Here is a 24,080-nt window from a genome sequence, read left to right as displayed (position 1 = left end):
GCGTGTGTGTGTACTCCACGTCCCCACTCCATCATCACCAGCTCATCCACCTTCTCTGTTTCCCGTCCAGGGATAACAGCTCTGTCTGAAGCCCTCCTCCGTCACCTTCCCTCACCTCGTTCTAAATGCTTCACCTCTACTGACTCTTTTTAAACGGTTTCCCCTCCCTAACCTCCTATAAAGACTTTACCTCAGTTCACCTCCCAGTACGTCCCCATTAGAAGGAACACGGCCAGACAGAGAAGGACTCTCTCCCTGCCCACGGCCCCTCCTTCAAGCCCAGGCTTCTCGATGCCAGCCTCTGGATCGCTTTGCTTCGAGAGCTGATATTTTTATTATGCTTCAAATGGTCAAAATAAACCTTTTTTTCTCACTAAAGAAAAGAGCCTGTCTGGGTGAACTCAGAGAACATCTCCCAGCCAGGAGCCTTGAGTGATCTTCGACGTTACTCCCTTCCATAATATTTCTTTGGAGTTTGGGCAAATATCCTTCCCTCCCCTTTTTTTAAGGCCTTTCATATCATCGTACCAGGAGGACGTGGGAGTAATTGACTAATTAACTAACAAATATGTCAAACAGACAACGTTCAAACAACCACAGAACCAATGTGAGGAGCAGCCAGAAGGTTCAGACCTCTGACCAGCACCCACACCCGGTCTGCTGGTCCCTGTCTCCAGATCAGGGTGTCTGATCAGCACCCACACCCGGTCTGCTGGTCCCTGTCTCCAGATCAGGGTGTCTGACCAGCACCCACACCCGGTCTGCTGGTCTCTGTCTCCAGATCAGGGTGTCTGATCAGCACCCACACCCGGTCTGCTGGTTCCCGTCTCGCTCCTAAGGGTGCAGATGGACATGCAAATACGTGTGTGTTCCGATGTGTGCCTATGAAGCGTGTTCTGCCTCCAGTGTGTGCCGGTTTGTCATCTTTGCCGCTGGGCCTCCCAGACGGCCGATATAGTCTACCTCTGGCTGCGGCTGAATTGCCATGATTGCTACTCCGATGCCATTATGCGTAACACTGTCGAGAAAAGAGCACTTAGCCGCTGAAGCCACTCGTTAAAACGCCAGTATGGAGAGGGGAGTCGGAGCCCCAGGAAATGAAAGCCATCATTCTTTCTGCTCGGTTGCATTCCAAATGAAAAACGATCGAAGATTACACTGGACTTGTTTCTTGTACTCTGGAACAACATATTATTGTGTATGATGTATGATTCGCGGGGAAAGAACGTGCAATAGCTGTGGCACTTCTCACTGCTGCTAATGCTGAAGGAATAGGGTTAGTTTTTATTCTGCTGTGTGTGGGTGTGTGTTTGTGTGTGGTAAACATGCTTCAGAAAAAGGGAGAATGACAGACAGGAAGCATCAGAATTATGAAAGAGACACCATGTGTACCGCCAAAGACAGCTTTCTCTTGTGGAGTGAAACATCTCCCACCACAGAGCCTCAAACTAACGGATCATTTCCTCCACAAAGTTTGACCGACAGCGTAACCCAGGGTTACCACAGTCTTCATCACCACTAATGGGGGTTCAGAGTTACTGGGGGGTTCTGACCCCCCACAAGTGGTGATGAAGATTAGAGGGTTAGAGGGTTACCCCAGTCTTCATCACAACGAGTGGGGGGTCGGGGGTCACTCTGACCCCCATCAGCCCACCTACTCCCATCCCTCCATCAGCCTCTAGGTGACCCCGTTCCTTGCACCCCTAACTCTCCTCCCCCCACCACACTGAGGTGACCCCACCCGCTCAACCTCCCCCTGCCTGTAGGTTACACCCCAACCCTTCCCACTCGATGTCCTCGTCCTACCAACGCATTTAAACTGCAGGTCATTAGGTCACCACACACACGCACACACACACATAGAGTCAAACACACACAGAACACACACACACACACGCACACACACAGGCTGAGAGAAATATACATATACAGAGACTGAGAGAAAGATACACACACACACACGCACACACACAGAGAAAGACATACACACAGACAAACACACACACACAGACACACACACACAGACACACACTGAATTGCCTGGGTAAAAGCGTCCACAGTTCCCATCATTCTGACCGTAATCTCGCCCGGTGTTGAGTTCTGTGAGGTCGTTCCCAGTCCGCCTCTCTTAATGGCCGTGCTCAGGACTGGAGCAACAAAGACATTAGATTGTCTGAAAGCTCCTCTTTAATGACCCGCCCTGCCTTCCCCCCTCCCCCCTCCCACCTCTACCTCTCTCCAGAGACTGTGTGTTTAGAGGAGCTGATGGGCTGATCCCCAGAGATGGTGTCTGAGCCGCAGTGAGAGGAGAGCTCAGTAGAAGAGATGGAGACTCCACAAGGAATACAGATACAGAGAAAGATTAATCTGTTGTTGTTGTTGTTGTTGTTGTTGTTGTTGTTGTTGTTGTTGTATTGCACCTTTGCACCCAAACCCGTCGAGAACATCAATATCCACCACGCCATCCCCCCTCCCTGCTCCTCTCTACACCCGCCCTTTCAGCCCTGCAGAACCTCCTCGGTCCTTTGACCCCCACCTCGGGACCCATCTTGTGGCCCGGGGCCGACAACGGTACACGGCAGCCTTTGAAGGCGGCTTTGGGGTTTCTGATCCAGCGAAGGTCTAAATTCTGGGCCGAGCCTCAGCAAACCTTCAATTCCAGGTCACATGCAAGTTTGATGAAGGGCTTTTTTAATGGGTTTCTCTACGAGTCTGACACGGCTCGGTCCCGGATAACCCGACGGTGCTTGTTTTATCCCTCCGCGGAACGTGTGCACAACAAAGTTCAAGTTCTAGGCGCGTGGCTTGTTAAATAATGTGCTCTGGAGTCAAAGTTCCCTTCAGTTCCAATTACCAGTCAAGCTGCGTTTTGGACATTTCAGCAGAGCCTCCACGCCCGCAGTGTATTCTCCTCCAGCTTTAAGGCGTTTCACATCAAGCTGCAGCCTGGAGGTGCTGCAGCTAATCTTTCAAAAGCACCCCACTCCCCTTCCTCCAGAGCTGTGTACACACCCCGCATGTGTCCTCAGAGCCACCTTATCGTTTAGCTCGCTGGTTCTCAGCGCTCTGGCCCCGGGGCCCGCATGTCATCAGTCTTTAGTTACCCCCCAGAGAGAAGTACAGTATTTATGCACCAATCCTGAAGTGAACAACATGCCTTCATGTACCGTTAAACTCAACAAACGAAAAGTTGCAACATTTCGGGACTAAACCAATAAAATAGTAAGGCTGTGAAACATGAATAAACATTGGATACTTGTTGGTTTAAGGGTTTCTTTCTGAAGATGAAGGTTTGCCGTCTGCTCTCTGTTTTAATGCCCTGGCGACTCACTGATGGTTGAGATCCCGGGTTGAGCGAATGGCTCCAGGCTCTCTGAGTGGGCCTGGCAAGGGTTCCACACAGCTGCCTCCCACCATCCAACTGGTAAAACTTTCCCCTTAATGGCCACCCTGTCACCCCCATTGATCGCTGTCTGATGGTTTCTTTGGTCTCCTTCATTCATTTTTTGAAGTGTTTCCCCGGAGGAGAATGGTGTGTGACGGGGGGAGGTGGTGATGGAGGGAGATGTATGAAGGGAACACAGCCTCCTCAAGTTCTCTGATGATGTGGAGGCCATGTTCCCCTGTATGATGTGGAGTTGCACCCCTTGTGAAGTGACTTACAGCCCCTGCTGATGGCCAGGTAGGGAGCCGCTGAAGTCTCTCCACCAAGCGAATAATCCTTCCTGCTCCAGGGGCACATAAACCATATGGATGGTGGTGGTGGTGGTGGTGGGGGGTGGGGTGGGGGGGTGATGATGGTGGGGTTCAGTTGGTTGGTGGTGGTGGTGATGGTGTGGTTCAGTGTGGTGGTGGTGGTGGTGATGGGTCTCAGTGTGATGGTGTTGTTCAGTGTGGTGGTGGTGGTGGTGCCATGGTGGGGTTCAGTGTGGTGGTGGTGGTGCTGATGGGTCTCAGTGTGATGGTGTTGTTCAGTGTGGTGGTGGTGGTGGTGCCATGGTGGAGTTCAGTGTGATGGTGGTGGTGCTGATGGGTCTCAGTGTGATGGTGTGGTTCAGTGTGGTGGTGGTGGTGGAGCCATGGTGGGGTTCAGTGTGGTGGTGTTGCTGGTGGCCTCGCTGTTCATGGGACGCTGTCCCTCTGGCCCTATCGCCATGACGCCTGGCTGCTCCCAGCCAACACCACCAGCTCCACCGCCACACTCACCACCTCCGCCCTCCTCCTCCTCCACGTCCAGCCCTCTCCACCTTGGCTGGGAGCTCGGCCATCCTTCACTCCCGCGGCTGAGAGATTGAGTGAGATTCAGGGTGGAATAAAGAGATTGGGGATAAGTGGGAATAAAGAGATTCAGGGAGAGGCGCGAAAAATAAATAGTTCATGGGTCTTTGAGCAGATGAAAATATCAATGGGGGGCAGTCTTGGGAGGAGAGGTTATCTCGGTACCAGAAAGTGATTGTCCAATGATTCTAAGTCGTTTGAATCTAGAAGGTTGAATATTATTCTGCAGATCTCCTGTGCTAAATGTTTCATGGATGATGCATCATATAACCCTCCCTTCTAATAGGGTCACTGGTTTGATCCCTGGCTCCTAGAGTGTCGAGGTGTCCCTGAGCGAGACACCTCACCACTGACTGCTCCCGACGAGCTGCCTGTCAGCTCGCATGGTTGACTCCACCGTGAGTGTGTGTGAGCCATTGTAAGTCACTTTGGATAACAGCGTCTGCTAAAATGCCCTGCATGTAAATGTAATGAAGCCGTGTCCTGTGAGAGACCTTCTGAGAGGTGAAGCTCTGATCTGAGACCAGCCTCATCTGTTCAGTCGTCACTTAACGAAGGCTTCAGGACGGAGCTGTCGGGTGACTTTGAGGAACAGATCAGCTCTCTGCTTCTCTCTTCTTCTCTCTTCTTCTCTGTTCTTCAGACGGCAGACCCGGTGCTCCGTCTCCTTCGTTACTTTTTGATAAGTCTGTTCCTCTTGGGATCGCCGGGGAGGTCAAAGTCAAGTTTTAAACGTTGTAAATTATAGGTTTTCACTTTAATGATGCAATTAGATTAGTGGGTAATTATTGGCTGATGAATGTGGCACGCTAATAGAGCTGGCTATTAGCTTCTGGTGAGTTAAGCACCAAACTGCTGCAGTCTCAAGGTCCCTGGCTTTGAAGCGGACGTTTATTTCATATGTCTGGAGCGAGGAAGGAAAGTCTGAAGCCACTCTTATTCTGATCACCCGAAATCTGTGACATTCTGGGGGTCCTGTTCTGTTTGACCGTGTGTGTTTGTGTGTGTGTGTGTGTGTGTGTGTGTGTGTGTGTACAGCCTCATATTAGTGTGTTTATGAGAGAGAGAGAGAGAGAGAGAGAGAGAGAGAGAGAGAGAGAGAGAGAGAGAGAATTTTTATCATCTCTGCTGAATCCCGTTTTTGCTGCTCCAGTCTAGAAGTTGCATCAGCCTTTTGTTTTCTGTGTGTTTACAGGTGAACTAAAAGTAAAAAAAAAAAAAAACTTAGCAAAAATACTAGCGTGTTCATCATTCATGTTGCTATGATTGCAGTCAGTGATAATGTGAACCATTGTCAGTGTATTATATTTGTACATCAAATAAGATGCATCGCTTAACCATATTTTCATGAAAGTAGTTTACCTACATGAAACAAACGACCCCCTAGCTGTTGATAAAACAGAACAGGATTTAACTCGTCATCTCTGCCCCCAGCCCCTAGTTATTCATGCCTGCTTAGCCCTGCTCTGAAGACCTTCTTGCGTTAATGTCGGCCCTTCAACCGTCTGAAGTGTAGTTCCCATCAGTGCCAGCAGGGGTCACTGTTTAGCCGAGCTGCTCAGCCAACGTTCAGTTCATCTTCCCTTCAATCGTTAGTTTTTTCCTGCCTCCCTCCTTCTTTTTTTTCTCCGTCTACATTTTTGCATGACAAGACAAGAACAACGACTTGATTTAATATCTAGGCCAACTCCGAAATCGTCTAATCGCGGCAAAGGGAATATGTATTGACTTGAAAGTTGGAGTTGCCTTGTAAACTGCCAATTAGGGTCAGATTGGGGACCAATCAGGAAACCACGCAACGCCTCTGAATGATGGATGAGATAGGAGGCCTGCAGCCGAGTCAGCGAGACGCAAACAAACCCGTCAAATCCTCACAAAAACAGGAAGACTGTAGGGGTTGGGGGCGGAACATGTGGTGATTGGAATAATATAATTGAACAATGTGGCTGTTTTTGTTTTTAAGGTCGCCAGAGAAATGTGAAAGGTTTTCTTAGGACCGGACCGTCTGACGGCATCACATAGCGATGGGAGGGCAGAGGTGGTTTTATATTTTTGCAGGACCAATGTGGTTGTAAAAGGGCGAGGAATCTTATAAATCGTTGTAAAAAACCGTTGGTATTCATGTGAGTATTTTTTTCTTTACAAGGTAAAAGTCATCAGAGGAGTAGGCAGCGACCCGCGATCGCACACTCAAAACAAACTGTGGTTGGACTGGGATTGTGAATAAATGTGCTGTTTTGACAGCGAGAGAAAGCATCTAGCCAGCTCGTCCAAAAATAATGGTGCGGGTTATTAGCAGTTGTTATTGTATCGTACGAATACAACGACGAAACACATTACACCGCTCTGAGGGTCGACAGCTAAATCAGGAAATATATTTGCACCTTTCCACTGCAACAGTTGTTTTTTTTATAAGTCATTACTGTAAATCAGACTCACAGACGAGTTGCCAAGACGAGGATATGAGACGCCTCACGCAGACTGGAACACTGCGCTAAATAAAAGATGTGCAGGGTTCCTGCCTTCAGACACGCTGAAACCACTCTGGAAGGGAGCGGAGTATGTTGTATGTGACGGCCATTCAACCATCACCAGGGGGGGGCATCAACAGAGGTGCCTCACATCGGGCCCCTGTGTGCAGAATACAGAAGATGCTCCTGGGAGGAACGGGGGACGGTCGGGGTGTCTCTCAGCGGTGTGGGACGGAGCGGCCCGGGTTCTGAGCTAGGAGGGGCTGAGATTGATTCCTTCTGCTGGAGACTTTCCTCAGTCCGGAGGAAACGAGTGGTGACGGCAGGCGGCGTGGAGGAATATTAGAATGGCTCGAGGTTTTGGGAGGCTCAGCTCCTCCGTCTGTCTCTATCCATCTCTCTGTGTCTGTGTTTCTGTATCTCTCTGTCTCTGTGTCTCTCTCTGGCTCTGTGTGTGTGTGTGTGTGTGTGTGTGTGTGTGTGTGTGTGTGTGTGTGTGTGTGTGTGTGTGTGTGTTTGTTTCTCTCTTTCTGTGTGTGTATGTGTGGAGGGGTATGTTTGTGTCTCTCTTTCTCTGTTAGTCAGTTTGTGTGTGTGTGTGTTTCTCTGTGTGTGTGTGTGTGTGTGTGTGTGTGTGTGTGTGTGTGTCTTTCTCTCTCTGCCTTACATTGACTTTATTGCTGCGTCCTGTTGGATGATCTCCAGGTGTTGTGGTCTGACGGTCAGCTGGCTTCAGGTGGGACCCTACCCCAGAACCTCCTCAGACTGCAGCCCTTTTGATTGGTCCCCAGCTGAGACCCAGGATGCTCCAAGTCCTCCACGTTGGGCTCTCTCACACTGGCATCGAACATAACGCTAGTATCCACATTTGCGTAAACCTAGCCCACACATTATTAGAGGCTGTCGATGCAATGTGAGCAAAGGGAGAGCAGAATAATTAGCATAACATTAAACCAATAAAATCCCCCCGTCCCCCTACTTAGTGATGCGTTTACCCTGTGATTGACAGGCGGACGTGCGGGCGGATGGCTCGGCGATTTCAAATGACACCTAAGATCACAGCTCTTAAATCGTAGTGATAGCCACGTTTAGATATGTGGCCATAGTCACACATCATTCAAATATGAATCAGAGCAATGTACAACACATAATATTTAAAGACATATGATCATAGTTATGGCTGAAATCAACTCAGCGCCGTTTATGAGGGACTGCTGCTTCTCGTTCATATTTACAGGCACACACGTTCACAGCTCAATTTATTAAAGGGTATGCTCACCTCATTAAATAAATAAATGCTAGCGTGGCTCTACTGGTTGAACAGGAAATTAAACATAAGAAGGAACACTAGAAATGGTGTAGATTAAGGTTTGGGAAGGCAAGCCCTTTTGGACTGCTGGGTGATAGACAGGGAATAAACAGCAACACCTGAACTGATAGAAGACGCTCTGTGGCAGAGATGAAACACATTCAGAGAGATGAGAGGGGCGAGGACTGGGAGTATGACCTGGGGGAGGACCAACCACAGATACTCAGTCTGGAGATCTGTCTGTCTGGAAATCTGTCTGTCTATCTGGAGATCTGTCTTTCTGGAGATCTGTCTGTGTGGTGACCTGTCTGGAGATCTGTCTGTCTAGAGACCTTTATGTCTGGAGATCTGTCTGTCTATCTGGAGATCTGTCTTTCTGGAGATCTGTCTGTGTGGAGACCTGTCTGGAGATCTGTCTGTCTAGAGATCTTTCTGTCTGGAGATCTGTCTGTCGGCACACCTGTCTGGAGATCTGTCTGTAGATCGGTCTGTCTGGAGATCTGTCTGTCTGGTTCCGGAGTTCTTTCTTGAGATCTGTCTTTCTGAAGATGTGCCTTGAGATGCTGGGATGTTTGTTGATGCGTTCTGTATTGTGTTGCATTATGCATGATGTATTCAGCAGAGAGAATCACCCCAAGACAGAATATGGAGGCCATTGCTGTATGGATGCATGTTAGGAAAGGGTAGGTGGTGGATGGTTGGGTAAGTGTGTGTGTATTTGTGTGTGTGTGTGTGTGTGTGTGTGTGTGTGTGTGTGATTGTGTGCGCACACTCACGTGTGTGTTTGGATAAACAAGGCTAAACCCATTCCCTCTCATACATCATGCAGGAATACTAGATTACATGGAAATCAGAAGGAGGCGGCGTGTGGAGATGAGGTGCGATGGTCCGGGCGTCAGAGTGTGCGCGGCGTGGCGGAGGGCAGAGCGCTTGTGGTAGTCTATCAAACTGTCAGGCCGCTGATTGCATGCGGAGAACATCAGTGCTCCCCAGAGATGGAGATGCGTAAGCGGCCGTGTGTGACAGCCCTCCCGGCTGCTGGCTCCTCTCCTATGGGGAGCCGGAGCAACATCTTTGCTGTTTGCTCGTCTGCTGCTGAACCTGCGCTGTGTGTCATCACCTTCCTCTCGTGCAATCTGTTTCTACTTTCACTTTCATTTTCAAAGGCTGGGCTGCGAGGGCGAAGGCTCACGTTTTGGTTCCTGTGAGAATCATTCTGGTCCAAACGGTCCCTCTGGGATTGGCTTCCAGCGTTCTATGGGAGGCAGTTTGCTTTTCAAACAGTAAATTGTAAATGACTGCATTTATACCGGGCTTTTCTAACCAGTAGCCACTCAAAGCACTTTACAATGTGGCCTCACATTCACCCATTCATGCACACATCCACACACCGACGGTGTTGACAACCCCTCAAGATGACAGCCAGCTCATTAGGAGTAGTCAGGGTGAGGCATCTTGCTCAGGGACACCCCGACATTCAGCTAGGATAAGCCAGGGATCGAACTGGCAACCTAGAGGGTCGGCTTAGCTCAGGAGGTAGAGCAGTTGCCTTGTAACCGAAAGGTCGCTAGTTCGATCCCCAGCTCCTCCTAGCTGATTGTTGATGTGTCCCTGAGCAAGACACATAACCCTAACTGCTCCTGACGAGCTGGCTGTCACCTTGCATGGTTGACTCTGCTGTTGGTGTGTCAATGTGTATATTAACTGATGTAAGTCGCTTTGGATAAAAGCGTCTGCTAAATGCCCTAATTGTAATTGTAAATGTGGCTCGGGAGGACTGAGCCACATGCTGCCCACATGTCTAACTTTGTTTAGAAAGTATTACAAATAAATGTTATCTGTATACCTACAACTAATCAGAAGTCAAACATGCATGCATACATTTAAATGATTCAAATCATATCTTGACGCATGCTTGGTAGTGGAGCTTTAGCCAAGTGGTTTCAAAACCAGGGATTCGGTTTTATTTTGCATTAACCACATTTTAGAAAATGGATAATATATTTTGAAGGCAAAGCATTTTGTGCGGTGAAGAAAGGAACACAGTGCAGGTTTAATAGCACTTACCACTTAGTTAATTCTGTCCACAGCAACGCTGAGTGCTGGACCGAACCTTCATGGAAGCACGGCCGTTATCATCCACTCCACTGTGAAAGCCCCAAATATATCTCCATTCAGGGCAGAGGATCTGAGAGGTGGACTGAAAAATGAATGAAGTTCCAGATACCGTCCACACACTTCACTTTATTTATCATTTAATAGACCTAGTGCAGTATGCTGATAATAACTCCTCCTTTCTTCTTCTGGGTTGAGAGCAGACTGATTCAAGCATTGTTTCCATGTCCCCACACAACAAGAAGCAGATTCATAATCATGTTTACTCTCCATCTCCAAAAGTGGAGATGGAGAGTGAACCTTTCACTCCTTTCTTCATTTGAGGAGACTGCACCTAAAGTGACTCACAAGGAAGCTGTAATTATCTTTTGTGTTTATGTTTATACTTATTACTGAAGTTGCAACCATATGTTTTTATTAGAATATCCACATAAAGATCAAGACATTGTTGTTTAAAGGAGCAGTGTGTATAATTGAGTGGCACTGAGCGAAATGGAATATAATAAGGGTTTTAATTAGTGTATAATCCCAGGTATATAGGAATCTTTTTTTGTAACCTTAGAAGGAGCTATTTTGGGAGCTGGTCCTTCAGCCCGGTGCGGCCACGTTGCACCACTATGTTTCTATAGCAGCCCAGAATGGACAAATGGCTCTAGAGAGGATGCGGTTTTTTTGTTGCTATTTTTCATGTAAGCTATGACAACTAGTTGTACAGACTTAGTAACTAAGAACAATTTATAAATCATGGAACCTCATCACATGACACTTGTGGTGAGGGGGAGGTTCAGTTGGTAGCAATTTGCAACCTCACCACCGGATGGCACCAAACCCTCTGCTTTGCCCCTTTAAGCCACCAAACCCTCCTCACTTCCCCTTGAAACTGGTCTGTCAGCACATATAGTGTGACATGTAATCTAAACAGATATACCCCAAAAGGGGACTGTAGTGTGGAGGTAACAGAGCAGGTTCGGGTTAGGTCTCGTGCTCAATAAGGCTTACAGGTATGTTGGGCAAGGTGGGCATCAAACCCACCATTCTGTGGCTGGGTTTGACTGATGAAGACTGCAGTAGCACACTATGGTGGCCCTGTTTCTCTCTGACGAATGAATCACTCTGTGGTCGCAGCCGAACCCGACATGTTGCTGGCATCTTGTTTGGATGCCGCTGCGGATTTCTTGGCATCCTTGACTCCCCTGGCCAGTCGGGTCAACCAGACGGCCCCAAAAACAAATTAATCACCTCAGAATCCTTCTACTTAAAACACCTCCCCTGTGGAGCAAATCGAGGAGTGAATGAGTCAAGTATGCGTCGTTGTGACTACAACTGCATGCCTGGACTCTCTTTATGGTTAACTGGCCAGCAGCCCATTACCCATTTAAAATGTTTTGCCTGTCTATCTATGTATGTATGCATGTCAATTATGGCATCCATTGTACTCCTGACCATCCCTGGAAGGAGGGATCCCCCACTCTTCGTTCCTTCTGAAGATATCGTCCTCGCAAATTAAGGGAGTTTTTTCTTTCCCCCTGGGGAGCAAGGGTCAGGGAGCGGGGGGGGGGGGGGGGGGGGGGGGGGTCATAAACACACGGCCTGTTAAGCCCTTTGAGACTGCACCTGTGATTAAGGGCTAATAAAATTGAATTGAAATTGTCAACGTAACATTGTTACCGTCCAGACCTCCCCACAACGATTGGCCTCATCCCCCTAGCAACGGTCTTCAGTGCCTCCCTCCAGCTTGCGCTCAGAAACAGCAGAGATACCGCGGCTCATGGCAGGGACTTAATTGTGCACATCTGCTAGAACGGCACTGATGGGAAGTGGCAGCCGTCATCGCACCCCGCTGGCCCAGTTGTGACCGGCGGTAATTACGCGGCAACGAGCCGTCGCCGCCATTATGTCACGGAGAGCGTGGCATGGCGAGGTCGCCACCGTCCCCGTGGGTTCCACCAGAGGAGTCTGAGTTCTCTGAAGCCACCGCTGGTAGAGAGGATGGAGGCGTCCCCCCTGGATCTATGGGAGGCATGTGCCTCAGGGGGTAGAGCGGGTTTGGCTGGTAACAAGAAGGTCGCTAGTTCGATTCCCTGTCTCCTCCTAGGGGTCCCTGAGCAAGACACCGGACCTCACCCTGAATGCTCCTGACTAGCTGGCTGTTGCCTTGAATGGTTGGCACCGCCGTCGGTGAGTGAATGTGTGCATGAATGGGTAAATGTAAGGCAATAATGTAAAGCTAGCCGCATTGGGTTAGAAAAGCGCTGTATAAATTCAGTCCATTCACCATTTAGCTAGCTGGGGAAACCCCCCCCCCTAAATATATGAACATAATAACTGTTCAAAGTGCTTTTAAGTAGTGGTATACTTTTTTGTGATGCACACAAAAAAAAGAAAATTGAACCCAGTCCACCCGAGTCTCTCCAGTGCACGTCTTATTGACGTCCTGATCTCCTCCTCCTCCTGGTGTGTTTGGCTGAGCTCAGAGCATTCCCCTCCTTGTTAAAACAGTCCCCCCCCCCCCCCCCCCCCCCCCTCGCAATGTGCCGACGCAGGACCCTTTCTGCGAGACTCCTTCTACCGGAATGCAGGAAAGCGCTTCTGCGGGGAGGAGGAGGGATGACGCGGTCTGCGTGCGGTCAGCGTTTCTCAGCCAAGGTAAACACGTGTTAATGAGCCAGAGGTCAACCGTCAACTCATTACTTCGTTGATATTGTTCCTATAATCCACCCGAGTTCAGACGTCTGGGTAATACCCGATTAATTGAAAAAGTGATTAAAATAAATTAGACTGAAAAATGTCATTGATGGCAATAATCCATAAAAGACAATTAACAAGTCCTAAAAGTATTTTCAACACTGTATAATGCACAGTAGACCTGTTGTCGGAAACTCGTAGTGGCAGAAAATTAAGTTAACTATAACATAACTTTATCAGAGAGTTCGAGGCTCGACTTCTGCTGCAAGAGGGATTCTCAATCCTTCTGCTGCACAAAGTTCAACCGAAGATGAGAACAACAACGTTAGCTAACCCACAGTAGGCCTGTCGTGTGTTTAAAGATTCTTAGCTCTCCAGCAGGCCTACAGCAGCACATTAGGACCCATGCGTTAGTCTGGTGGTGAGAACACCGCTCCTCTCCAGTGGAAACACAGAGCTAGGAGCGCTTCCCTTTTTTCACGTGGAAAGCTGGATTGGGAAAAGCTCTCGTCTCCTCCAGCCTTCACATCCGGGTCAGTCGACCGTTCTGGAGCTGAGCTGAGCAGCAGACCACCACAGCCCGGTCCAGCCGCCGTGTGTCCGGGCTGACATGGATCCACCCACCGGAGGAGGAGACGCACCGCGACAACACTGAGACCCTGAATGGAAGACTTCGTGTGAATTTGCTTTATTCTTTCCGTGCTTCAGCCATGTCCAAAAGCCTGAAGAAGAAGAGCCACTGGACCAACAAAGTCCACGAGAGTGTCCTGAGCAGGACCAGGGAGGGGGAGCTGAGGTTCGAGCTGAGGGGGGGCGCGGAGCTCGGCCAGTTCCCCGTCCTGGGAGGAGAGGGGACCGGCGGGACCCGGGGTGAGCTCCTTCTGGAGGTCAACGACACCCCTGTTGTCGGGCTCACCACCCGGGACGTCCAAGCCGTGGTCCGGCACTGCAGGGACCCCGTCCGGCTGAAGTGCGTGAAGCAAGGTAGGATGAACGCGTGGATTCACGCACGCATTGTGTTCTTTAGTGGTTTCACGCACGCATTGTGTCCTTTGTGACAACATCGACCGACGAGTTTACTGCGATTGAAATCAGATTTAGCGTATTGCGCTTGAACTTTCGTGGTGAGTTATATCATTGTTGCACGATAACGATGGTTGATGGTGATGTGGTTGTGTTGTCATGTTCAAATTGTTGTCTAGTTCTAAGGTGTACTGTTCCTGCTGCTTCTCTGTCTGGAGATGCTGCTGTTGGTGAACGTTGGTATCAGTCAGATGATGGTGGATATTCACCCTGCTGATGTTGGTGACGGTAGTTTCAGTCAGATGATGGTTGATGTTCATCGTGGAGGAAGCTGGAGAGGGGCTGTCAGGGGGGGGGGGGGGGGGGGGGGGGGCTGGCAGTGATTTGGACCTAGTGATGGATATTTCTGCTAGAACTTTACGAGGGGATTTCTATCAACATGGAAACACAAGTGTTTTAAAGAAACGATCGATTGGCACCGAGGTGATCGATTCATGTGTTCAATTAACGTCATTTATCAAGAAAACACAGAAAATGTATTTTCTGTGTTTTGCAGAATTTCAAATATGTGATTGTTCTTTTGGACCACTTCTTGTGTCATGAGTCCATAGTTAAAGGAAATGAACGGATGAAATATGAAAGCCTTACATCCAATAGCAAGTATGCACATGAGAATCTATCCACATGGTTTTTTGAGTAGATGACTTCATTCACCAGTTATGGACTAGACATCATCTCCTCCCCAGAACATAGAGCGAATACATGAGACGGGCAAGCCTTTGATTCAAATATATTATAAAAAATATAAATATATATCTATTTATCGAAAAACGCTCATCTTGTTTAATCTTTAAAATATTAAGATGTCCCTGAAAAGAACGAGAGATGCATCTTATTTACTCATGCTTTTAGAAACGATTTGACTTTGTTATTCAGTACACACACACACACACACACACACACACACACACACACACACACACAGAGTTTATTTTTCAAAAGAGTTTACTTAGAGATTAGGTTGGCCTATTTTAATATTCCGATTTATGCACTAGAAAGAGTGCTGCTCACCCGTGTTCTCACACACATCTCCTAAAATAACTCTGGGGACGATGTGAGAGCGTAAAGTGAGCCCCATCAGGCAGAGCAGCGTGGGCCGACTGATCCGCGTGAAGCTTCTCTCCACAGCCGCTGAAGTCCTGCTTGTCAACGGCTGTAAATTTGCTCTGTGTGTTTGGGACATATTTTGCCGGCTTTTGATTGGCTGAGCTAATGGCATTGGACGCATACATTAGAGTGCACCCTGGGAGAGAGATCCGCGGGGAATCTCGCTTTAGACGGAAAACCGCAAATACCCATAAGGAGCTTTGGCTCAGGGTGTGTGTGTGTGTGTGTGTGTGTGTGTGTGTGTGTGTGTGTGTGTGTGTGTGTGTGTGTGTGTGGGGGGGGGGGGGGGGGGGGGGGCTGTACAGAGAGGATTTGTAAAGAGAAAAAGAGTGGTATCATTTTTCCTCCCGTGAACCTCTCTTATCGTGAAGTGGTGGCAGTGATCCTGATGTTAGTGTCTTTTGACAGGATGCCTGAAGTGATCCACAGATCTGAATCTGTAAGACGCTCTGTGCTTCTGCTTTTGTGAGTCAAAGTATTTCATAGTTTGGTGAAGAGATACGAAACTGGGAAGAAATCTCCGACACAAACTTGCTGGGTTATCTCACGGCTGAGATGCCTTAGCCAAGGATTTGGTGAACAAATTGTTTTCAGTTGATGTATTGGGACACAAAAGCATGTTTATTTATTAGGTGTTTTAGTAAAGATGTGAGCAGACAGAGTTGTGTTGTGCACCACCAGTGTGTGCGTGTGTGGCTGTGTGTGTGTGTCTGTGTCTGCATGTGTCTGCATTTGTGTGCTTGTGTGAGTGTGTGTGAGTGTGTTTGCCTGTCTGAGTGAGTGTGTCTGTGTGTGCGTGTGCACGTGCGTGTGCGTGTGTGTGCGTGTGTGTGTGTGTGTGTGTGTGTGTGTGTGCAATAAACTGTTTTGCACTGTATTTTAAAGTTGTATTGCAAATGTAAAATGCACTGTATTGATCTCCAAGGGGTTTGGGGTTGAATAAAGTGCATTTTATAGTAAGTCATCCATGAGCAAGATGCCCTGAGCTGTACCAGCCCCTTATGACATGCAGACCTGCTTCAAGGTCTTGGCCACAGAGGGTACGTCTCAATGAGTGGGGCTGCACGAGGGTCAGATTCTTCTTCTACGTTGAAGGGCTGTAGATATGGTCATAAGAGTAATGAGAGTTATGAGTATAATCTGTCAGAATGGGTCGACCGTCCATCTCTGAGTGGGGCGACGCACTGTGAGAAGACCTGTTTCCAGCTGACTGCGTCTGTCTCCGAGACCACTCACTTAACCAATTGACCAATCAGGACATGTCTTCCCTGATTGGCTTGGGATTCCATGATCCTAGCACTCAATCCCAGGTGCTTGGAAGGCGAGGGATACTAACGACGGGAGGGAGAAAGCAAAGGGAGGAATCAAAATCGGTCTCCTGCTCTTTTCTGCTCTCTCTCTTCATAGCTCTCTGATCAGCAGCTTTTAATAATAAATCAATCCCCACAAGTGTAACGAAACAGCTGCCTGATCTGGGATCTGTTGATCCATGACATCTGGAAGAATAAAGTTACAAGACCAATGAGTCTGGACGGTCCTCTGGTCTTACACTGGAGGAGGACTAGCCCGCGAGTCCATCCTGGTCTCCTGAGTTCACCTCCTGGGTCTGCAGGTCGGTCTGGACTTGATGCTGCTGAAAGCCATTTCCCAAATATCGAAATGCCTCAAACCTCGAATCCAATGTTTTGACTGACTTGTGTTATCTTTTACTAAGCAAAACACTGTTGCTCCAAACAGCACCGACGTGATGTTCAGCTGGCAGGGAGAGTAGGGAGCACTGCGGCAGATTCGATTATTATATTATTCCATTTTTTTGAATTTCGACCAATCGATGGGTCGTAGACTCTCGGTCGAACTTCAGTCGACCGAGATCTTCTTTGGTTGACTGCAGCCCTACTCGACTGAATAACGAAGTAAAGAAATACTTGTTTTTCTCAGATGAGAATGGATCTTTGCTTTACTTCCAACTGGATTTGGCCGAAGCTAAGAGGCGCTCTGATTGGCTGGATTGCATTGTACAACTCAAGGCGCGGACCATATTTGGAAATCAATAGCTTCATGTCGATGGCCAGACCGCCTGCCGATGTTCACTGAGATCCGCAGATTCGAGCATCGAGATGTCTCAGGAAGCTAGGCCCTATCTGTATGGTTCTGCTCGGAGAACAAGGAGGAAGATCCAGTCTGAACCTCTCACACTCTCAGAAGGGATTGTTTTTTTTTTATAGGGTGTGTGTTGTACTGAGTTTGATCTGCTTTAGTTAGAACATGTATGCCCGAGAGATTTGTAGTACCATCAAACTTTTAATTATCTCTCTGACGCTTCTTTGCTAACTTCTGCGAAATTCAAATCAACGTTGGGTTTCTTTCCATCTTGCCTGAGCTCGGTGTTTGGGCTAATATAGTTATTATAATATTATTATAATTATATTATAATATCAGCCTGTAATATTGTAAAATGAGTTCCAGAGTAGAAGTATTGGATCAGGATGGATTGCCAACAGCATCACGTCTGCCTTGTGCGACATAATAATCTTACACCACATTCACGCACACACACGCTGGTCACACACACACACACAAGTATGATACAAGAAATACCATTGTCTCTTTCAGTATTACGATGTTATTTACATTGACTTGAGATACATTTCAGATACAATTTCAACTTTGTTCACTCACTCACTCACTCACTCACTCACTCACTCACTCACTCACACCAACGGACATGCACAGCGTTTATTTTCCAAAGGGTTTTACTTAAGATTAGGTTGGCCTATTTAGGTATTCCAATTTCTGCAGCAGAGAGCGAGCTGCCCCCCCCAGCCCCGGTACCCCCGGATTACAGATTGTGTACGCTTGTCATCAGAAGCCCTGACGGACAGGCCCGCAGTGAGACCGCGGGAATGTTCCACACGCCCGTCTCTCTCGTGGAAATGGCAGATTTATTGCCAGTGGAGCTTTTGTAAGTCCTGTTTTGCAGAATCTATTGGTTTGACCTGGATCATCCGCTGAAGGGTAAACGGCTTTAACTACTTTATATCCCTGCTCTCTCTTCTGTCTTTTTCCTGCTTGCTTTTCAGTTAATTGTCTCTCACTCTCTCTGTTTCTGTATCTCTTACACACACACACACACTCACACTCACACTCACACTCACACTCACACTCACACACACACACAGCCTAACTAGCTACAGCGAGTGCCTCATGGTGTTAGTTTGGTTCGGGCTCCTGGTCGGAATCCAGCAGAAGAGCTGAACCTCGGCATCGGGCACTCAGCGCTTAACATTCTGTTTGTCAGTTACTACGGTGCTCTGGCCCGCCCGGCCTCTCCGGCTGGCCCTCGGAGACCCAGGCTGCTGCCGGTTAGGTACAGAACCTCTCCTCATGCCCGGAGGCACTTCTGACAGATTGGCAGGCGGGTGCATGTTGTTATCCAGGCTGGAGAAGCTGTTAGCAACAACAAGCTATGAAGGCTCGGTTATTAACTGAAGCATTGAGCAAAGTGTTCCAGAATGGCTCAGTGTGAAACGGCACTGCAGAGACTGTGACTTAACTGGTTCATGTAACCTGCAGAGAATAACCTACCTGGTTCATGTAACCTGCAGAGAATAACCTACCTGGTTCATGTAACCTGCAGAGAATAACCTACCTGGTTCATGTAACCTGCAGAGAATAACCTACCTGGTTCATGTAACCTGCAGAGACTAAACTATCTGGTTTATGTAACCTGAAGAGAATAACCTACCTGGTTCATGTAACCTGCAGAGACTAAACTATCTGGTTTATGTAACCTGCAGAGATGTAACCTACCTGGTTTATGTAATTCATAAACTGACCTTCAACAGGTGGTCACAAAGTCCCTCACTCCCCTCTCTGGCAAAGAGTCCAACACCATCATCATCATCATCATCATCATCATCACCATCACATCATTGTCATCATCATCTTCAGCTTCTTTATGTTTAGTTCCATGACCAGGCGTGAGATGAAGACTGCCCCCTCACATCAGGACCGGAGCGCTCCGCAGTGGGGGGGAGGGTGAGAGTCTCCCAGTGAACGACGCGGCTCCTGGCTCAGAACAAAACGTGTAGGCTGGGGAGTTATTAATACACACGAGAACTTCAGCTCCTCAGCGGGCAGCGGTGGCGGCGTCTGTTTGGGGCGCCAACGAGAGGAGCCGAACACAAACAGGAATCATGAAGAACCCGTAAACACCAGTAATGGTACAAGTATTGAACAGTTTTTTTTAGTAATGAAGAGTTAATTTGACGGCGGTGGAGATAAGTGGTTGACAATAAATAACCCAAAGGGAGTGCGTGTGAAGACAGGCCGACTGACATGCACGCACGCACACACATCCGCAGACAAACACACACAGACACACACATGCGCGGACACAAACATGAACACGTGCACAGACACACACGGATAAAGACATGGACAGATACATGCACAATGCACATACACCAACATTCACACGCAAAAATGCACACACACATATATATATATATATATATATATATATATATCCAAGCAGATATACACATATGAACACAGAAGCCTACATAAAGAGAAAAGATCAGGTACTGCGTATAGTTAACACTTACTTTGATGATTCATGAATATGGAGTGCCATTTGAGTCAATATCAAGTAAATAACTAAATATTGCTGAAGTAAATAAATATGGCTATGAAATAATCCTAAAATAAATTAGACGTTTTTCAGAAGGACTTTTACTTTGATTTATTTCAGGAGACTTTTATTGATTTAATGGCTCATTGATTTCATGATGACATATTTCCATCTGGTATATTCAATTTAGGGGAGTGTTTACCTCAGACCAAAGCAACAGCACATGAACAGCAATAACCCGTGAATTAAAGCTGCACTTAATATATGAGACCATGTTGATGATGAGGATCTGTTCTTTGTTGAACATGTTGATGATCAGTTAATTGGTGAACATGTTGACCAATACAAAGTATTGGTCAACATGGTCATCCAGTTTATAGATGAAAATGACCTGGACATATCTGTTGGAGTGCTGATCAATAATGTTTTCAGTAATGTTATATGCATATCATTACATTACATTTATTTATTTGCTCAAAGCGAATCAAACAATGCAAATAAACTGCTTCCAAGTGCTAAGATATAGAGCCCGGAGATAGACGGATAGAGAGGTTTATTTATTTATTTAATTATATAATATATCACATAACGGATATTTTCTACCAATACAACCCTCTCTGTATACATGCTGTCCATGTTTCAGTAAAGAAGAGCAGAACGCTGCTCTAGAGGGAACGCTTTCCTATCTGATCTTTTCTAATGATTTTCTGTGAGTTTCGGTGAGCTATGACCTACAGTTTTACAGACTTAATAAATAAATATACAACTCATAAATCAATCAACAGGGCTCAAGACTATATTTTCTACGAAAGGGAGAGAGAAAGACAGGGAGGGAGAAAGAGGGAGTAGAGAGAGAGAGACAAACAAAGGCAATAAACATCTGCTTGATGTAGCCCATGGCGTCCCCAGGACAACATGAGGTGTTCAGATCAAGACAGAGAGAGAGAGCTCTTCAGCCGACTCTGTCCCATGATGCATCTGGCTGATCGCCCGACCTGGGAACACTCAATATTACTGGAGTGTAGTGAACAAGTGTTTTATACATTCAGTGTGTGTGAGCGAGTCTGTTTCCCTTCTATCAGAGGTTTGCATCTGCAGTGTTTTCTCACAGAGCAAGGTCGAAGAATGTTGCCCAGGACCTGTGTGTGTGTGTGTGTGTGTGTGTGTGTGTGTGTGTGTGTGTGTGTGTGTGTGTGTGTGTGTGTGTGTGTGTGCCTGTCTGCCTTTGCCTCTCCATCCCAGCATGTCTTTGTGTAATCCGAAGTGCTCACATCGTGGGGTCTGGGTTCTTCCTGGGCATTGATCCTCATCGACTCACCCCCTCCTGCCTAACGTTAGACCAAACGAGTCCAGCCAGAGAGGAGATGATCCTCCACCTCCACTCCCTCCTACTGACTGACTAGCTGGCTGGTTAACTGGTTGACTGGCTGGCTGGATGGTTGACTGGTTCACTGGCTGACTGGTTTGCTGGCTGGCTGGTTGAATGACTGGCTTGTTGACTGGCTGACTGGTTACCTGGCTGGCTGGTTGACTGGCTAGCTGGCTGGCTGGCTGGTAGACTGTCATAGACGTATTCCTTACCTCCAGCACCGTGGTGCGGATGGATGTGTCTCTCTTTGGCTCTCTCTCTGATACACAGAAGCAGGGAGTGTGTGTGTGTGTGTGTGTGTGTGTGTGTGTGTGTGTGTGTGTGTGTGTGTGTGTGTGTATGAAGTGTTTCTGTGTGAAGCCAGTGAGTATAAAGCAGACCGCAGCGGTGAGGAAACTAAAGCATGGCTGCGGGCCAGGAGCCGTCTCTCCTCCTCTCCTCTCCTCTCATCTCCTCCTCTCCTCCTCTCCTCCTCATGTCTCCTCCTCCTGTTCCTTCACCTGGCTGACTCATGTTGATGGACAGGCTTGACCAGGTCATTTATGTGCTCTTTCTCAGTGTGTGGAGTGACAGGATGTGACATCAGCATGGCTGATTCCTGTGCTCCATATCAAGTGTTTGCTCCAAGTTCAATTCTTATTTTTTATACGCAATAAATCACTTTTCCAATTGATCGATTGATCAATTTTTCTTTTGAATTTGTATATATTTTGAAGTGATTTCAAATCAAAAATATTTTCAAAATCTATAACCAGCATAATAGAAAATATGAATTTGTTATTGCTAAATTGCTCAATTTTGTCTTGATAAGTAATGTCTAAGTCATTGATTGATTAATTGATTTCTGCACCCGTTCAGAGTGCGCTGCGTAGTATCAAATGTGTCTAGCAGAATAGACAGAAATGGAATATAACGTTGATAAGTATGTTTTAATGAGTGTATAATCTCATGAAAATAAACATTTAATAAAAATTCCATGCCAAACCCTACACGCTACACCTTAAACTTACCTTTAGCGTTTACATTTTTCAATGGGGGTGTTGGATGGACTGACAGCGATTCGTTAACTATCTTAAGGCGGGAGGATAGACTTCAGTACAGTACTGAAGTTCCTTCAGTACTTTAACACTGAAACGATATACTATAATATAAAATACTTTATTGAGTCTACCAGTTAATCGATGTCTGCACAGCTGAAGCTGAGGGGCATTTAGGGGTCGCTCGTTTTGGAGTGCTTTATCCTCCATGCGGTTTCCCGACTGTTCTTTGTACTAATGCTTTCCATCAGCAGTAACTGACAAAACATTTTTCAGTTGATGAATTACCGCCGACCCAGCCTCGACCAGACACGCTAACGACTGACGCACATCAGCTAACTTCAAACAGTTTGTTATTGTCCTCATTAGGCCTAGGAAACGAGTGCTAGGGCCGCACCTACCGCCGCCTTCCTCCTCTCCCTCTCCTGGTCTCGTTTCAGTAGCTGTTGTTCATCACCTCCGCCATTTTGTTTTCTTCCTCTCCTACTTTTTGGTCTGTCTCCTCTGGCCTGTCCCATTAGCCTCCCTCAACCCCATCACCTCCCTCAAACCCCATTTCCTCCTCTCGACCTCATCACCTCCCCTCAACCCCATCACTGTCCCTCCACCCCCATCTCTGTCCCTCCACCCCCTCACTCCTCCACCCCCTCACTCCTCCACCCGACCCCGTTGTGTTTCTCGTGCTCCGGCCCGTGTCAGTGTTTGCATCCTAATGTCCTCCAGACCTCCAGACCAACGGACAGACTCAGGGTCTGTTCCCGCGAGGTCGCCACAGAAGACCTCTCATTTCGATTATCGTTTCAGCAATTGCAGAGAATGCGTACCCGACACATTTAATGATGATCCGGGCACTAAAGAGTGAGACAGCCGGCGGTTGGTGAGTGAGGCGTTCAATCTGTGGGACAAACCGCTCACTCCTTCAGACAGAACTGCTGTTGCTGTGTGTGTGTGTGTGTGTGTGTGTGTGTGTGTGTGTGTGTGTGTGTGTGTGTGTGTGGCCTTAGCCGTCTCTCTGGATAAAGCCTCCACCGGATGGATGACTGAAGGGAGATATAAGCGGGACATCACAGGACGTCCGCGGTTATCGTCCGTTATTGAAACTGACCCCATTCCAGCGCTGGACCTCGGAATCACTGGTCTCTCACTGGGTAACTGATCCAAAACAATCACCTGATATGATGCGCTGTCTTCACATCACACAGTGAGTTCCTTTTTTATGTATTTACCTTTGTGTCCATGAAGTGAATAAACCAGATGTGGCAACATCTGGTTTGCAGTGGCCTCCTGTATTATCTAATATTAGTATTATTATGTTATCAATTGTAAGTTGCTTAAGCGACGCTAAAGTCAGCGCTAAATGCAAAAGTTATGGTTGTTATGGCACGACCACCCCCCCCCCCCCATGTCCAGCCATGGGGTCATAACCTCGGCCTTCTTTTCCTCTCCTCTGTCTTCATCACATGCTGAAGTGTCTCTTGCTGATGTGTAGATACAGAGTCTCTACAACAGACTCTACCTAGAGGCTCTGTCCTGTAGTTTCCCGTAGTGTCCTGTAGATTTTGACCCAGAAGTCCCAGAAGGAGGATCATGGGATTTTGATTTAACTTCAGATCTGGAATGCAAGCCTCCATTAATCTGTGAACATGGTTTCACCTGATGTTGACCTTTCCTTTGTGTAACCCTCCGGCAGGTAATGTCCAGTACGCAGGGAGAGAAATTGACCACCGCATTCCACAATACTTTTCGCTCTCACTCCTTCACCCTCCCTTCCTCTCTCTCTCTGTCTGTGTCTGTGTGTCTCTCTTTCCCTCTCCCTCTATCTCTCTCTATCTCTCTCCCCCTCCCCCTGAGAAAGTAGTTCCGGCCCTCCGGAATGTGAGGCATGCAGTAAGGAGCGCAGCCCTACAGGACGTTTTCCCGGACACGCCCTCGTCCCGCTAGCTCGCTCTGACCAATCAGAGCCTGCCTTTCTTTCCCGGCTCCTACCCAGATC

General features: G+C 47.6%; 2 protein-coding genes across 2 annotated transcripts in view; one reads left to right on the top strand and one right to left on the bottom strand.

Annotated features, from left to right (window-relative positions):
- Positions 1-24,080, bottom strand: part of LOC307089375 (histone H3.2) — a gene marked incomplete at its 3' end in the record, with an annotated part of 183,935 nt that overhangs the window by 28,081 nt on the left and 131,774 nt on the right. The window lies entirely within an intron of this gene.
- Positions 13,569-24,080, top strand: part of magi2a (membrane associated guanylate kinase, WW and PDZ domain containing 2a) — a gene marked incomplete at its 5' end in the record, with an annotated part of 152,332 nt that continues 141,820 nt past the window's right edge. Inside the window, one exon of the mRNA XM_079755925.1 lies at positions 13,569-13,842. Coding sequence (XP_079612051.1) covers positions 13,569-13,842 — 274 coding nt within the window. The remainder of the gene's footprint in view (positions 13,843-24,080) is intronic.

The sequence above is a fragment of the Pollachius pollachius genome, assembly GCF_949987615.1.
Source record: "Pollachius pollachius genome assembly, chromosome: 18".
NCBI lineage: Eukaryota > Metazoa > Chordata > Actinopteri > Gadiformes > Gadidae > Pollachius > Pollachius pollachius.
The sequence above is the reverse complement of the archived record's forward strand: the minus strand, read 5'-3'. Positions and strand labels throughout refer to the sequence as shown.